General features: G+C 44.6%; 2 protein-coding genes across 9 annotated transcripts in view; one reads left to right on the top strand and one right to left on the bottom strand.

Annotated features, from left to right (window-relative positions):
• ApepP (Aminopeptidase P) overlaps positions 1–4,033 on the bottom strand; it is a 72,074-nt gene extending 68,041 nt beyond the window's left edge. For 3 of the 6 annotated variants that reach the window (XM_075876244.1, XM_075876246.1, XM_075876247.1), the window contains exon 1: positions 3,900–4,033. The gene's annotated coding sequence lies outside the window, so the exon portion shown is untranslated. The other 3 variants (XM_075876249.1, XM_075876245.1, XM_075876250.1) reach the window with 3 other exon arrangements.
• Positions 4,034–4,212: 179 nt separating this feature from the next.
• The window catches only part of REPTOR (repressed by TOR), a 41,408-nt gene continuing 28,630 nt past the window's right edge, over positions 4,213–16,990 (top strand). Inside the window, exon 1 of one of the 3 annotated variants that reach the window (XM_037426815.2) lies at positions 4,213–4,633. Coding sequence is in view for 2 of the 3 variants with exons in the window: in XM_075876240.1 (XP_075732355.1) it covers positions 9,985–10,063 (79 nt within the window). In the remaining variant the exon portion in view is untranslated. Of the gene's footprint in view, positions 4,634–8,068; positions 10,064–16,990 lie in introns of those variants that run through there. The other 2 variants (XM_075876240.1, XM_075876239.1) reach the window with 2 other exon arrangements.

Here is a 16,990-nt window from a genome sequence, read left to right as displayed (position 1 = left end):
AAGCACACCACTGCTTCATTTTGATTTTTGCACCAATTTCGGAGTTTACAGTGGAGACTCAACTAACAGGAAAGCGGGGGGCGGCTGTGTTGCAGTCAAACTTGCCTCCCCCCTCGCACCACCCCATCCTCAACAAAAAATCTTGCGCACGCCTATGAGTGCATTTCTGCATTAACATGCAACTGCACCTGACAGCAAGCACAGAAATGCATGAACCTTGCTCAGTCAGAATATAAAACTAAAATATGGAAAATCACTAGAAATTTTGAGGATACCTGGCCTCGACAAAGCTAGTAGGGCAGTATTCAACTATGGTTTGCAGCATATAAAAGTAGCCAAAACGTCTATAGCTATTTCTTAAGAGTGCATTCCAACATACATTTCTAGTAGTTGTAATTTTTATGCAATTCAATACTAAAGAAACAATAACTCTAGTTACTTTCACACTGAAGCCACTCAATAACCAGAGGGATTTGAAATGTGATGGTTAAGAGTGCAAAGCAAATAAAATTGTGCCCGATAACTTTTCTTAGCTTACATTTATATTACTGCTGCAACTAAATTTTAGAAAGCCCAATAACATCGAGTTTCTTTAAGAATTAACACCTTTGTTAAGCAAAAAAAAACACAAAAATGTATCCTGTAGACAAAATTCCCTCATACTTTTGAGAAAATACCTGCAGATTATTCAAAAGCTTCCATCCACAATGACTATTGCCAAAATACGCTCTAGGCCCAATAAATTTTTTTACAGAAGCCAGAAAACAATAACTCAATGTTGATCACATAAAATTTTTTTCTTATAGCAAATGTTACACTCTGCTAGGTTTTTGTTTTAAGGGTCTAAATTGGGCACAGAATTTACTAGCTCAGATTTACTCATTTTTTGTTGATTCTACAAGCTACTTATTCACTTCCTTCTTTTCACATCTTCAACCTGTCTGTTTTCTGACAAATTCATTAACTTGAGGTCGACAGATTATTTTCAGTGATGCTACCAACTAATACAATGAGGTGAAATAAATCCAAGGGCTTGCAAGCCGAGAACAAAAGTGTGTCCAAAACAAATAAAATTTGCAAGATTCGTTAATAGTATGTATCGTAAAATAACACTTAACCACAATTAGCTTCTCTGCAAACCGATGTTTATGGATTCAACAAGTAGCAGCCAAGTTTGAACTAGTCCGTCAAATACTGGCCAAACTACTATTTAGCTTAAGTTTTATGAATGTCTTATCAAGTAGCCCCGCAACACACCCTTCGTGAGAAACATTATAGCATGAAGAAACGAGAGCCGAAGAAGATGAATACAACAGGTGCCACCTCTCAACTGATTTCATTCTTTAGCATAATTACAATGACACTACACGCATAAGAGTTTAGCATAATTACAAAGATACTACACGCGGTACTAACAACACTACACTCTTGCCCTTCAAAGAATAAAATCAGTGCAGAGATGAAGCTCAAGATACAGCTGTGCCCACTTTGTGTACCATAATACTGCTTTTAACAAAATGAATTCTATTACACTAGTACAAAACAAAAGCCACCAAAAGTCCAGTGCCTTCATATATAGCTCATAAAAAGCCAAATTTATTGCCGAACAGTGCATACGCACAAAAAAATACTACTTTTGTGGCCCCTAAAAATGTCACCAACCACATAGTACTAAAATGAGCACTGAACGGCTAAGGATAACCATGCATCTTGAGACATTAGTGCTAGGCATGACTGTGAAAATGATAACTGCACTCTTTTTCTTTTTTTTTTAATGCTGTAGTAGTAGTACAATGTTGCCTTATTTCAAATGCTTTCCGTACTATGACACATAAGGAAGATACCATTTCATCATTCAATCTTTTAACTAGAAATAAAACAGGGAAAGGACGGCTTAGTCATACATTGCAATTCTGAATGTGCTGTGAAAAATTTTTCATGTTACTAGCAAAGCAAGTTTTGTACAAACAAGTCAACTGCACAAAAGTTCCATGAAAAAAGAAAAAAAAGTTTTGTACTCTACCTTAAGTGCAGCAAAGAGCCACAGAGAAAATATATTTAGTCCACGAAGAAGAAAAGTGCAATCTTGAGATGTCTTGAAGAAAGGGGGTTAGTACATTCAAGTCTTATGTACTCAGCCTTGTTACTGTACTTAAAACAGTAAAATAAACATGACTTCTTTCAGCTGGTTTGCTTTTGTACAGTTTAGTTTAAACATAGTCAATTCAAATGTAGAATGTAACAAATAAACCCACGTTAGTAAAAAAGCAGCATCAATAAGAAAATCCTAGCTAACATAAAAGTTACTTAGCACCTAATCCTCTGGCACAACTAACAAATGAGATCAGAGAGGTTGAATAATACGCCAACACTAACCAGGAGTACTTCAGCAGTCATGCAACCAGCTAAGAAACAGGAGTAGCAATAAATTTACCTCAGAATTTTTAACAGTCCCCCATGCCCAAAAATTCCCAGTTTTCATGCTCCTACAGCAGCTGCATCAAATCCTGCTGCTGTAGGAGCAGCCACCAAGTTAAAAGAAAACGAAAAACCGAACGAAGCCACCCCAACGAATGTCCATTATATTTATTTATTTTCTTTTCGCCAGAAGCACTGAATAAACTGTTTCCGAAACAAATTTTCAAGGAGTAAATGATAAAGCAACTGATTCGCGCACACAATCCACTGAAAAAATATTTTTTTAAAATCTGAATGAAGGGCAGAGGCTTCAACTCGTGCTTAAAACTGCACGCCTTAAAAGCGCAAAGTACAAGAAACCGCGCGCATCAAGAAAAACGAGACAAACATTTTGTCGAACATTGGAATCACGTCGAGTACGAAGCTGGGACAAAGATTACGGTCGACAAGACGTTTTGCGTCTGCGTCCGTACAAAGAACGACGCTGCGCAGTCGCAAGGGTGAACCATCATTCTGAAGTTAACATCGTAGCACACGTAATTCGACAAACTAAAACTACTACTCCAACTCTTAGGGCCACTAATATGAAAACGTAGCATTTCTCGTTTCATAATGTAATGCCACTTCGCGCTTGCACATCCACCCGCGCGAACCCTTTCTGCGAACGCCAAAAAGGATGCGGAAGAGGAGAGCTTCGCCGGAGCGGAGGACCGAGGGAGAAAAAAATTTAGAAAAAAGTGACGCGGCGGAGAGGAAAAAAAAAATGCTCCGGTCCCAGCCAACCCTTTCGGCAACTGCTCTTTACCCCTTTATGCACAAGTCAAAGCGGCAAAAGTTACGAAGAGGAGCGCGAACGCGCTTTTCGGCTAAAGCTTACTCGTAGAATTCGCAACAGGAGCTCCAGAAGACCTGGAAGCCAACTCATCCCCTTCCGATATCCAGTAGATGCGCTCGAGCTAAGTCGAATAGGATAGGGTCAGAAAGCTGACCGGGCACCAGCGGCCCCTTCGGGCCACTGGACCGCAATTGAGTTTCGTGATCGTGGTCAATACAGGGTCCATGACCCGGCTAAACAAACACGGAGGACGCTACAACGGGCGACAGCGATAATTTGCGACAATCAATAGACCGGGTCATCTACCCGATATAGCGGTGTGACGCTTCCTTAACCCTACGCTCACTAATTTTCGTCGTCCGCGTAGTCCACATGTTCAGCCCGAAAAAACAGCGACACAGACGTCCAGTGAGATCTATACGGTTTTCTGGAGTTCAGATGTTAATTCTCGAGGATTAGGCCTAACTAACCCCATCAGCCATACTGAAAATTTTACTTATGGACGACCGAAACGGACTTGTCAAATGATTTCTACTTTTCAATTACTGCACGCAAGTCTACAAATGAGCTCATTAAGCAAAATCACTCGCTCTACAAGATCAACACGCTACAGGGCAGCAATGGGAAGACGAATAAAATCAATCACCTTTCCGGAGTGAAGAGTCAACGAAGAGGGAGGATGTTTAACAGAAACAAGATGAATAGGGTTATTATTGACGGGTAGGGTTCTTAGAGTAACGCATTTTCTTTTGTTGCCCGTTTCCGCCCCGCCTCACCAGGTGGCGAAAAATTTTTTAGTGCTTTCTCGAAACGCCGCTAGATGACTCTAACCTCATGAAGGTGACCTCACGTGCTCATACCCAAACATACTACGTCACTTTATTACGTCACGACTGCTGTAGTACATTGTTTACAAAACTTGCGTGCACGTAATCAACTAAAGTAATGCCTCAAAATAGTATATCTCTCGCTTATAGTTAAAACTCGGTGGTTGTAAGTGTATAATGGTAGAAATAATTATATCGTTGCTCAATGCAGTCCTCAGCATTCCTTGAACGCTGGTCAGATGACTCCATGTTCTCTCAAGGTTCTCCCGCAAAGGTGGAACCATCGCGGAGCAATTCCTGGAAGCGAGAGCTCCCATTGGCTGAGCTGCAACGATTTGGAAACAAGTCATGTGATTGCTGTGAGCTACAGAACCAAAACAAATCCTGACCGAGTCGAAACTAATTCGAAATACGCTGCGTTTTTAGAACTAATTGCTGCTTTAAGTGATACCAACAGCTACTGAAAGCTACGCGACATTCGTACGAGTGCAAACGACTGACTGCCACTAATTTTTTTGTGAAGAAAATCGTCTGAAGGCCCCGGTGAACTCCCGTAAGTGTACCTGTGCACAACGCTTCTTGTATTGTGGTTTACAGACTGTGACATCCGATCACTTATGCTAAGTTGCGCGAGTTTAACCAGAGCCCAGCCTCATCAGTACTGTACGGCTGTTTACTACGATGCGATGTGCTTTTATAGCTCTATTCTGTCATGTCTGCTCCGATTGTGTGGAAGGCTTACCGTCAGTGCAAAATGTGCTCTTGGCGTAACAAGGTGTTGGCTGGTTTTTCGCGTCGCTTCTACTTCAGGCTGCACGGGGTTGTCAGCAGTTTAATTATTAAACGGTCAGCGATTACTGTTTAGTGCCACCTGACGTGCTTGTCATCTCTCAATCGTTGGATGACAAAACTATTTTGCTGGAAGTTTCTCGAAGGCGCTCTCATGTGTCGCGAGCCTCTACACGAGGTAGTACACGGAAGGGGCCTCCCTCGCCGAGATCCGCGATTACGCAATTCTGCCCAGACTTGAAACATTGTATATAGTACTACATGTGTGTGCGGTGTGGTCACTTTGAAAGCAGCCGCTCAGCGCTCTTTTGCATTTCGATCACTCATCACCTGTTCTTATTATTTCTTCTTTTTTTTTTCTTCCGCATAACTACATGTTATTGTCGATCGCGCTCATCCGTCACGTTTTCTCGAGGCCTAACTGATAATGTGTATAGAGCACTTCCTGCAACAGCTAGCGAGGCCGATCGCGTGTTGTAATCGCGCGCACGGTGGTGTCCACGAGGGGCTTTCCTAAAAGACTCGTGGATCAACATCCTTTCTGCCTACATCACAATACGTCTTGAAGGTCAGCTGTGCCTCAAGGACGGTCCCATTTATTTCCTCGTACCCCTTTGAGCCTTTGCTACCTGTCTCCGCCGCCAACCAAGAGAGCGCGCCGAAACTGCAGCCGTCGAGGGGGGGTCCCGGTCGCGCCGATTGTCAAGGCTGCGCGCGTGATTATGCGCGTTCGCTATCAAGGCCTTGGCTTCGGCCCTGCTCTTGATATGTCCGAGGCGCGCAGTGGATATGATGCCGTCTGTTGGCCGCGTGCCGCATGAGTGCTCTGCGGGAAAGGCTGAGCGAACCGCGTTAGGATTCTGGCCAATGCGTTATCGCTCAGCTTTCACCGTAATGCTGTATCGCCCAGTTACGTTCATCCTTTTTTTTTTTTTTTGCGTGGCCACATAGGCACACGAGTGTATACACTTGATGATGCCGTCATATCCAAGACAGCGAGAGAGAGGCGCCAAACAGAAACACAACTCAAGGTCGTATTGCGCAACGCGCGAATCCGGCCGACGCTGGAGTAGTGTGTTCTTGGGGGCAACGCTTTTCATGCACTTTTGTCTTGCCGATAACAGCCCCGTTCGTTTTGTTTCTGCCTGGCGTTTACGAAAACATGTTTCATGTTAATGGTAACATTGGTATGACACGGCAGGGTGGAAATGAAATACCGCAACGAAATCAGTGACGTCACTTGTGAAGGCGCGCGTTCTCAGCTGGTCTGCATTAGTTATTGGACGAAATTCGCTTGGAAACGAGCATTTCCTTAGTTGTACCAGTCTTTCGCTGCAAGTGAACGTCGACTTTGATTAATGAAATAAATATAGCTTTCAGTGAGCAAAGCATCTACTCTATTCTACAGTGTCGTGTTCAGGATCGAATGCATATATTGCAGTGTGAGGAAGCGTATTAATGTTCTTAATTTTAGATTGCCACTGCCAGCTCGTGATTATGTATTTCTGCGTTTTGTTATTTCAAAAGTTCGCCTTGTTTTCCTCTCATTATTCAAGACACACACACACACCCAATAGAATTCAGGTGCAAGGAGGCCATGTGCGAATCTTCCTCGCACGTGTTATATGTGACGTTGATAATCGCTCGTTTGCACCCCTCCCCCCATTTGTGTGTTGATAATATTAGATGGGCAGTTGAGTGTGCCGCCAGCGTCTGTAAAACATACTTGGTGGTACAGTTGCGTAGTTAAGCGCCACATTTGCGGTTGAATAAGGAGCGGCGGTGACGCGTGCATTTTCTTGTGGATCGCCCCATATACTTTTTTCGCGGTCATGTTATTGTACTTACGAAGCTGACTCACCATCCTTGACCTTTATCAGCAGATGGCGGTGGAAATGTCACGATGACATTATTCGTTCCCCTCCCCAGACGCTCCAGATGCCAGGTGTTTTTCTATGACAAAAACACAATGCTTCCCTTTCTCGCGGCTGATGCACTCTCCCTTGCGCTGAAATTGCCCGCTTTCAAGTGTATTGTTGGCGCTAGCATTCATCGCTGATCGCAGAAACTTGACCTTGTTATGGTCTCTGCAACTATATATATATATATATATGTACGTGTCCAGCAAGAGTTCTTTTAACAGGAGATTTGTTTTCCTTCCGTTTTCACTACTTTCTTTATCGCCGCTCCTTCCCCTCCTCCCTGCAGAAGGCAGTGGCCCAATTTCCTTGGGCATCACCAGATAGCCCTCCGCCAGCGATGTCAAGGGCGTCGTACAACATAACACAAATGGAAAGACCCAATGCTAAGGTCGCTCAGGCAGTGCTTAACACACACACACACACATGCAGCAAAAGAAAACATGACAAGAAGGGCTGGGACCCTCGTGTCTTGAACCGTTCTTTGCTTTTTTTTTTATTTGTCTGTCTTTCATTCGTTCGACCTTTCTCCTCTTCTTTTTTTTTACGCCATCGGGGAATTCGTGACTGCTGCATTTTCTATGTATGGATAGTTCTAGCTCTTCTCCGTGCGTTCTTTTTCCATTGGTTTGCTTTTAGCTGTTTCTCGCTTCTCGAATTTGTAATATCACCGCGCTGCTTTCCTCGTTAGCTTTCTTCGATTTTTTTTTCTCTCTTTTTTTCTTTTTTTTTTCCTCTCTTCTCGTGACTTGTGAGGCATTGATTCCTGTTTTCCCTCTTTCGCTTCTATCTGTTTCCTGCTGCATAAAGCAAGGTCTTTTGAAGGAAAAAAGAAAAATCGAGGGCAAAAAAAGAAAAAAGCCGTTTGGTAGGAAAGTGAGAGGGTGATGAAATGATGGAAGTCAGTAAAAAAGAAAAGAAAAAAAAAAGCCCAAGCAATTGACGCACGTCACGCAACGGGGAAAGACCCTTTGGTTCCTCCTTCGCCTTTCGATATTATAGAGGCTCTTCTTTTTTTTTTTTTTTCTCCATCTGGCATTATCGTGTTGCGCTGTTTTTGTTACATACTTCGGTTTTATTTCAAAGTTGCAAGGTCATTCTCGTAAGCCTTGCTTGGAAATACTATGCGCGCACGTGAATTTGCTACCGTTCACATGTATACACAATCATCACGTAGGGGGTAGGGAGGAAGAGATGACTGTGCACGCGACCCCCCCCCCCCCCCCTCCCGACTACGTGCTGGATAATGGTCCGAATGTAGAGCGGTCGGCAATCTTTTGAGACTCAGGGCTGAAATACACGAAGCCAATACGGCAGAGGTTGCACGGTAAAGGAGGGGAGGGATGTCTTGGCAAGCTAAGAGAAAATTTCGGCAAATCAACAATAATATACCATACTGGAATAGACATCTTGCGTATTTTCAGCACGCATACCACTAGCTTACAATTTATCATCACAGGTTGGAGCGGAGAGACAAAAAAAACTCTTTCAATGCGGCTTTTTGTGGTGAACATTCTTAGCCAACTCGCGTCAAGGTCGCTTAGCCGGGAGGTATTCATTGATGACATTCCCTTGATGAGGAACTCGGGGGACGAATTACAGCTCATGATTACTGAACTGGACATGAAAAGCATAAGAGTAGGTCTGAAAATTAATATGCACAAAACTAAAGTAATGTGCCACAGTCGCGGTAGAAAACAGTGCTTTGCGATAGGTGGAGAGGCGTCATTAAGGACTGGTCATTAAGGGCAACTAACTGGATTCCTAGAGAAGGCAGACGCACGAAGGGGAGACAGAAAGTTGGGTGAAATTAAAAAGTTCGCAGGTATATAACACGGCAGCAGAAAGCACAATACGGAGTTGATGGGCGGATCATGGGAGAGGCAGTTGCCTTGCAGTGGGCGTAATCAGGATGATGATTCGTCGGCTAGTTAGGGATAGGGGAGAGGTTTTGACGTTATGTCGGGGGCCACTTGCCGCAATTGCTGACCATTGTTTTTGCAGAAGTTATTCCCTGGGCATGTACCGGGTGTCCCAATGAAATGTATGTGCGCATTTCATCACTTCAACAAAAAATCCGAAACAACGGGAACAAGTGTAGAAACCGCCCATTTAACAAAAGTGTTCAGTGTTGGTCATTGTGAACCAGACTGAGCTTGTTTTTGGTACTCTGCTAGCAAGCATATATTATATGGTAATGGCTGAAACCTCTCGACGACTTCTCTTTCTCCTGGGGTGCGTGCTGGATGGTGGTTTCCCAGAATGGACCATCTGGACATTCTAGACGCTTCTTTCCTTCCAAAACTTATTTCGTTGAAATTCGAGTTCTTCGGTTATGTTCTAAGTCATCATTTCCTTCGCTCAAGCTTCAGCGTGACATTAGAAAGAAAGGACGAAAAGTATGGTGGTTATGAGCGCTAAGTGCATTTTGTTTTTCTAGGACACACTGGCGGAATGAACTTTTCGCCTCTAGAGAAACAAAACCGAGCTTCGCGTTCAAGCCGATGCGTGAGGTTGTAATCAAACTTCCCTGCGGCCCTCTTCCGTAATGGTCACGTGTTTGTGCCTCGTTCGAAGAGAAGCTGTTGCGGGGCGGCGAGAAGGAATCCCCGCTGATAGCGGGACTTCGTTTGCCCGTGATGGTTCGCGTCGGTCTGGCGACGACGGATCCGCCCTGAACCGGCGGTCTTCGCGCGCATTGCGTCACACGGCTTCTCTGGCGGGTGACGCATTGCCGCCGGCCCTGAGCGGCCAGAGCGAGGTCGCTGAGCACGTGCTTCGCGGGGAGCCCTTTTGTTTCCGCGCCGAGGATGCCCGCCCGGCGGAACAGGTGTCCTTGACGGCGCGCGCTCTGTCGTAGTGCGGCTCGGCAGCTGCTCTACTGGTTGTGGTGGGAGCACGTGTCTGACCACGGGTAAGCGGAGGGGGGCGCGCGCATCGAGGAACCCTTAGGGTCCCTAGTTGTTTCATCTAGGGACCTTAGGAACCCTGACCACGGGGCCTACCTGGAGCCGTTGCGGCCATTTTGGGAAAGAGCTGCCGGGTTGAAGCATCCTCTCCTCCGCGCTGAATAATCTCTCTCTCTCTCTCTATTTATTTTTTTTTTCATGAACCAGCCGCAGTCGTTGTCATTTTTTCTGTTCTCCGTGGCCCTGTTGGGGCTTTCTTTTACGAGCGTGACGTAACGAGTCTATGGATGGCCTTCTGCTGGCGACGAGGCTTGCGCGCCACTCATCTCGGAGCAAGTTTCTTTTCCACGGCGAATCGGCGATTGAGTGAGCCTGTCGCTTCGCTCCGCGGCATTTTAGCGCAGGGCATTACTGTGCGTTCCACTTTTAATTTTTGTCTGCGCAGCTGTAGCGCTTTGTCATTATGTCTGAGATATCATCGAACAGTTCAGTATATTTACATCACTGCCGCCTGACTACCTGGAGACTCGGCACCACAGACAGCGGCTGCCGAGATCTTCGGCGCCCTAGCCCTAATGGCGAATTCCGTTGGTAGAACGGCAGTAGGGGCTTCAGACATTGAGAAGTGGGGAGCAGAGCACTGAGAGCAGGGCCACTGGAATACGATCTGCTACCGGAGAGAAGGTGACGAGTGGGGGGAAATATATCATGTGACCGAAACGTTCGAAGCCCCGATATTCTCTGCGGGGCAGCAGCAAAGTACGCGCGAAATTTGTCAGTCGCGCGCTCGCCGCTATCCAAATTCGCCGTTACATGGTACGTTTGTGCAGTGACGCATCCACCAAACCTTGCTGCGCTCACTTTGTAGCCGTCATCGTCACTGTGCCGTCAAACTGCGCACGGTTGCTACGTTTGCCACCGTGCTCGCCGGCTTTACCATAGCTGTACGGAAAATGTGTGACGTTTAAAATCACGTGACTCGTTGCACGGCGCCTATAACCGCTTTTCAGGTAAGAGCACTACAAACTGCTACTACCTGCCGTCGGAGTAGTGAAGACGCTATCGCGTTACCACTAAAGCACTTCGGCTCTGAAGAGAGCACTTTCAACGTGATTTTGAGTGTTCCTGTTCTCTCAGTGGAATTCGCCATAAGTGTAGAAAATTGTGCCAGAATAAAACTGTTTAGGACCTAAGGACGCAACAAATATGAATGCAAGGAACGAGGTGACTGCGTCAGACGTGGGCTGCCGTCGTCTCTATGGATTTTTTAAGCCCCCGTCCGGCCCAACTGAGAACCAGAGCGCGTTTGTTCGCGACAGTGCACGATAACAGGTGGCGACGATCAAGTGAGTTAGTTATGCGGAAACTTAGAGGAGGGAGGAGCATATATGCATATATGCACGTGCGTTCATTTACATGCGTACATTCACGTGCATCTAACGGGGACTGGGGAGACCCTTTCTAATATTGGCCGAGACTGTGGCCCTGCCTCTGCTGAGAAACAGAACTTTTTAGGCATATGCCAATGATCTGGAAGGAGTCCATTTGATAACTCGGTTGTGACACTATTGGACGCTAATGTCGCGTTCGAGTGCGGCAGTGGCTGGCTGTTTTACAGGCTGTCTTGCAGCATGTTCTGTGACCGTTAACTTTCACTGCTGCAGCCGGAGCGAGCGCAAAAATTACGGACTATTTGTGCTTGGGAAAAGAAAAAGAAGATGAAAAAGGAGCACACATAAGTTGAACGCCGACATTTTTTTTTCCTTTTTATATAGCTGTGATCATGTGTTCTGTGGTCAATGACTCACGTTGCCCGAATCGTTTAGCTCTAAAGTTTCACTCCATGCAATGTCAGTTGCAGTGGTATCAGTCGTATACCCACACGAGCATTATTCCCTTCCCGTTGTAAATAAGTAGCCAGTTGTGACCGCTTATTTGACCGGAAAGCTGCTCTGTACATATATACTGACCACTGGCATCCACCAGGAATCCAGGAATCGCGTCGATTGAAGTACTACATTTTGAAATATTCGAACGTGATGTTCGTGTAGAGAAACTCAAATAGCCGTTCTGGTGACAACAGCAACCACGCAAACCTAATATCTTTGCTCTCTGAAGTTGTGGCCTATGCCCACTATACTGAGGATCGGCCTTAATTAGATTAAGCTAATTAATCTATACGTCGACTCTCGGGGGGTGTTGCTGTTTTACTTTGATGATGTTTTGTGCTTCTTACCTCAAGGACCTGCTTTACGAATTTATTATTATTATTATTATTATTATTATTATTATTATTATTATTATTATTATTATTATTATTATTCCTTCTAGGAGCCAGTTGTCTTGAATTATTTTGTGTGCATGTCTGTTCATAACTGCAAATAGGACTGGATGATATAATGATTCCTTTTTTATTGGTTATATTCTCTCTTCACTTCACCATTCACTGCCGGTCAGTCCCGCGTGTTACCGTGTGATGCCTTTCGAAGCATTGGGACAGTCTTCTAGCAAGTTGGGTAAATGCGGTACGTAAATACGGGGACGTTATGACCGTCGCGCTCCTCCTTTCTCGCGCGTTGACAGTGCGTCGTAGCCACCGAACTACGCTGGCTATACGACAGGTTCCTCGTGAACCATGCGTGGGCTGACAGACAGACGAGGTGTGGTAACTCCGCAGTAATTTTCGAAAGAGCTTTTGTGGCGTTGGGGTCCCTTCACTGGAATCAGGAGCAACAAGAGCACAATGAGCGAGAAGGCCGGAGTGGGGACTCCGTACCATATTCGCGAACATGCTAACCCGGAACGTGTGGCGTTTTTTTTTTCTTTTTTTTTTAGGGGCGAAGCTCCTTAGGGCGTGGGCTGTGCGTCCCCTGTAGCCTGTATGTAGCCACCTCTAGTTTAGTTCTTGCAGTGTTCACTAGATGGCGGTACCGTCCCCTGTATGTAGCCACCTCTAGTTTAGTTCTTGCAGTGTTCACTAGATGGCGGTACCGTCTCCTGTATGTAGCCACCTCTCGTTTAGTTCTTGTAGTGTTTACTAGATGGTGGTACTTGTAGCTGATGATGAAAAGATGCAAGATGTTATAAACTAGAAAGCGGTACTTGTAGTTGATGAAAGACGCGAGATCTTATAAAATAGGAATGATGTCACATATGGCGCGTGTCATTGGTTGAAGGCAATCGTTCGATTTAGTGCGGCGACATACGCTAGGGGGAGCGATGTAATAAAATCGAGTGGGCAAAATGTACAGAGGATTCATGGTTTACCAGGTTTACCTCCGGAGCTTCGCCCACTCATCATCATTCACTTCGTGGATATGGCGGAATTTTTTTCAAAAAGAACCGCATGCAGAAACCGAAACTAGCCTGGATTTTATGGAAGCGTAAAGTTCGCCTAAGTAAACCTAACTTAAACCTAATTAAAATGGGACACTTGCTGATTGTGTAACGTTAACTAAAAAAAAGGCAGTTTTCTAATCAGAAATGAGCCCAACGCTGCATCTGCGTCATACTGAGCCGCATTCATTAAATCAGCGCTGCGTCATCAGTAATAACCAAAACAACCAACATGGTCTCATGCAGTCTGTTTCATTTGTGACCTAGTTGCTTTGATATCGTGTTTACGTTCTACGATTAGTTTTTTTCTTAGGACGAGTTGGCATCGACCGAAGATGATTATGTTGTTGGGCAAAACTTGAATGTAAAGAGTAAGAGGCCGACTTTCCTATTTCTTTTTGCCTCTTGTTGTTTGTTTCCGAGTTTGACGCTGCAGTATCATGTCATCTTTTGCGCCAAGATGGTTGAAGAAAATACGTATGAAAAAATAAAGATATTGGGCACCGACATATGCCTTGAAGAAGAAGAGGTGATTCGAAAGGGCAAGGCATAAAACCAGCTCAGAAGAAAAAGAAGAGCTGTAAATCGCCGACTCTCTAGCACGAGCAGTATTGGAAGGGCCAGTACTATCAGTCCTTCCCGAAGTGGCCACTATAACTGCGACAAAATACAGAAAACTTGCGCTTAGTGCAGACGCTATGGAAGCAATATTGTCGACACCAGAATTTATTCATTTAAGATTTCCATGGAAAATTCATTGGTGTCCTACAAGACAGTTGGAAACCATAACAACTAGATATCGATGTCGTGTCCCCCCGTTAAATTTCTATTCACATAGGGCTGGTCTGGCGATATCACCACTATGCAACTTTTGTTCAGAATTGGAAACAATAGAGCACTATTTTTTGTCATGTCGCCGATACAAATTGCTCAGGAAAAAACTCTTAGTCCTCCCATTCGCTAGCATAGGGCTGAATTTCACTATAGAAAACATACTTTCCTTCGGTGCTTACGATCTGGGCTTCAGCCACGAGAACGTTTTCTATGCAGTTTGCAAGTACCTAAACGAAAGTAAAATAATTAAGCTTTTAATTGCGTGATTATTATTATTTGTGCAAAAAAATTCCAACATACACAAGAGCACTGTTTAACCATGCTGATTCCTATTCAATGTAATGAATAATTGTCTTATCTGAACGAGTGACAAACAACTATTGCACTCCTTTCATTCTGCCTAGGGTGTCTTTTCTTTTTTCTCTCTTTTTTCTCGTGGGTGGTTTCGATATTGAAAAAAAAATCTTACTGAATTAAGTCATTGATTCTTGGCCGATCCTCCTGAGTGGGTACGAGCCACGGCTGTTGAATCATCATCATCATCATCACGAAAGCGTGTCTGATCTGAACGAGTGACAAACAACTATTGCACTCCTTTCATTCTGCCTAGGGTGTCTTTTTCTTTCTTTTTTTTCTCTATTGGGTGGTTTCGATATTGAATATTAAAAAAAAAATCTCACTGAATTAAGTCATCCATTCTTGGCCGATCTCCCTGAGTGGGTACGAGCCATAGCTGTGGAATCATCATCATCATCAAATCGCAATTATAGTTTTCCCTTTGGATAACCCAGCTGCAGTCAGATTAACTTGCAACCTGCAGAATATACCGCAAGAGGACTCGGTAAAACATCTGGGAGTTGTTTATGATGACCACCTTCTTTGGTATATGCTCATTGAATACATAGCCAAGAAAGGAGTACGGGCGCTAGGAGTCCTACGAAGGCTATGAAACAGTAGATCGTAGATGCGTAGAGACTCATTAATTATGATATACAAAATGTACGTACGCCCAGTTTTAGAATTTGGATGTGTTTTATATTCGGGTCACCAGCTTTAAAATTGCATCCTCTGGTACTACTGGAAAAAGAGGCCCTAAGGCTATGCCTTGGATTACCGAAATTCGTCGCCAATAATGTTCTGCACTTAGAGACAAGTTTGCTCTCTCTTTTGTGTAGATTTTGAATACGAATGGTAGGAATACTAACAGTAGTTTTATGAGTGTCATATAAAACAATATTATTTTTATGCACCAGCCAGAGTCACAATCTTATTGGCCTCGAATTCAGACTCCACTCGTGGGTTACGTACAATCACCCGTTGGGTCGTTAGATGTTAAACCGTGTGAAATCCCTCACATTAGCAATGCAATGCAGAATCTCGAAATCATTTTTGACGATGTATATTTTAATCACGCAAAAATTTGTCTTCACAGTCAATAAATGACCTTCTGCAACAGCATTTAGAAGAGCTAAATATAATAAATATTATAGCTACAGATGCCTCACAGTCTGCATAGAAATCTGGTATTGACTTTTTTTCTGAGACCTTCAACTGGTCCTTCTCATTAAGACTTCCCGATTTCTTCTCAGTATTTTCGGCAGAATTTATGGCGGTGATTGTGGCATTAAGAAAGCTCAGCCCACCAGCTTCAAGTGTGGCCATAGTTACAGATTCGCTATCTGTGTTCGGCGCTCGCCTCCAATAGTGATTCATATTTTTTACGCACGTTTAATTTTCTGGTTTTAACTCATATAACTTCAATTTATCTGGGTTCCGGGACACAAGGCGATAAAAATGAATGAAATGGCGTGCACACGGGCGAAATCCGCTCTCAGTGGTCCGGTACTTTCAATTGTTCCCACAACAGCACTCATAATACGCGACAGATTTCGAAGGCGTGCCATAATTCGAGACTAGATCTGGTGAAACATTAATCACTCACCTAAACGAATATCGACACCTCTTGTTCCCTTGGCGTAGGAGTTCAGGTCAACACGCAAAGAAAAAGTTATGTTTACGAAGTTACGCTGCAGAGCTCTAAAACTAAATTACTACATGCATAGAGCTGGTCTGGCTTCTTCCCCTTTTTGCTCATTGTGCAATAAGGATGAAACAATCGAGCGTTATCTTTTATTGTTTAATCGCTTCAAGTTACTGAGGAAAAAAACGTTCTTGAAGCGGCTTTTATTAGAATTAGATTGGATTTTATTATTTGCTATATTCTCTACTTGGGAACCTCCTCATTAGGCCATTCGGGATATCTGTTCTGCTGTGGAACGATTTTTAATCGAGTCAGTTGATTTATATCTGGGGTTTAACGTCCCGCAACCATCATATGATTATGAGAGACGCCGTAGTGAAGGACTGGAGAAATTTCGACTGCATGGTGTTCTTTAACGTTCACCTAAATCTGAGCACACGGGCCTACAGCATTGTCGCCTCCATCGAAAATGCAGCCGCCGCAGCCGGCAGTGGATCCCGCGACCTGTGGGTCAGCAGCCGAGTACCTTAGCCACTAATGATGATGATTTATATGTGGGGTTTAACGTCCCAAAGCCACCTTATGATTGAGAGACGCCGTTGTGGAGGGCTCCGGAAATTTCGACCACCTGGGGTTCTTTAATGCGCACCCAAATCTGAGCACACGGGCTTACAACATTTCCGCCTCCATCGGAAATGCAGCCGCCGCAGCCGACATTCGAACCCGCGACCTGCGGGTCAGCAGCCGAGTACCTTAGCCACTAATGATGATGATTGATATGTGGGGTTTAACGTCCCAAAGCCACCTTATGATTGAGAGACGCCGTTGTGGAGGGCTCCGGAAATTTCGACCACCTGGGGTTCTTTAATGCGCACCCAAATCTGAGCACACGGGCTTACAACATTTCCGCCTCCATCGGAAATGCAGCCGCCGCAGCCGACATTCGAACCCGCGACCTGTGGGTCAGCAGCCGAGTACCTTAGCCACTAATGATGATGATTGATATGTGGGGTTTAACGTCCCAAAGCCACCTTATGATTGAGAGACGCCGTTGTGGAGGGCTCCGGAAATTTCGACCACCTAGGGTTCTTTAACGTGCACCCAAATCTGAGCACACGGGCTTACAACATTTCCGCCTCCAT

The sequence above is a fragment of the Rhipicephalus microplus genome, chromosome X (genome assembly GCF_043290135.1).
Source record: "Rhipicephalus microplus isolate Deutch F79 chromosome X, USDA_Rmic, whole genome shotgun sequence".
NCBI classification, from domain to species: domain Eukaryota; kingdom Metazoa; phylum Arthropoda; class Arachnida; order Ixodida; family Ixodidae; genus Rhipicephalus; species Rhipicephalus microplus.
This window is presented reverse-complemented; position numbering and strand designations above follow the sequence as displayed.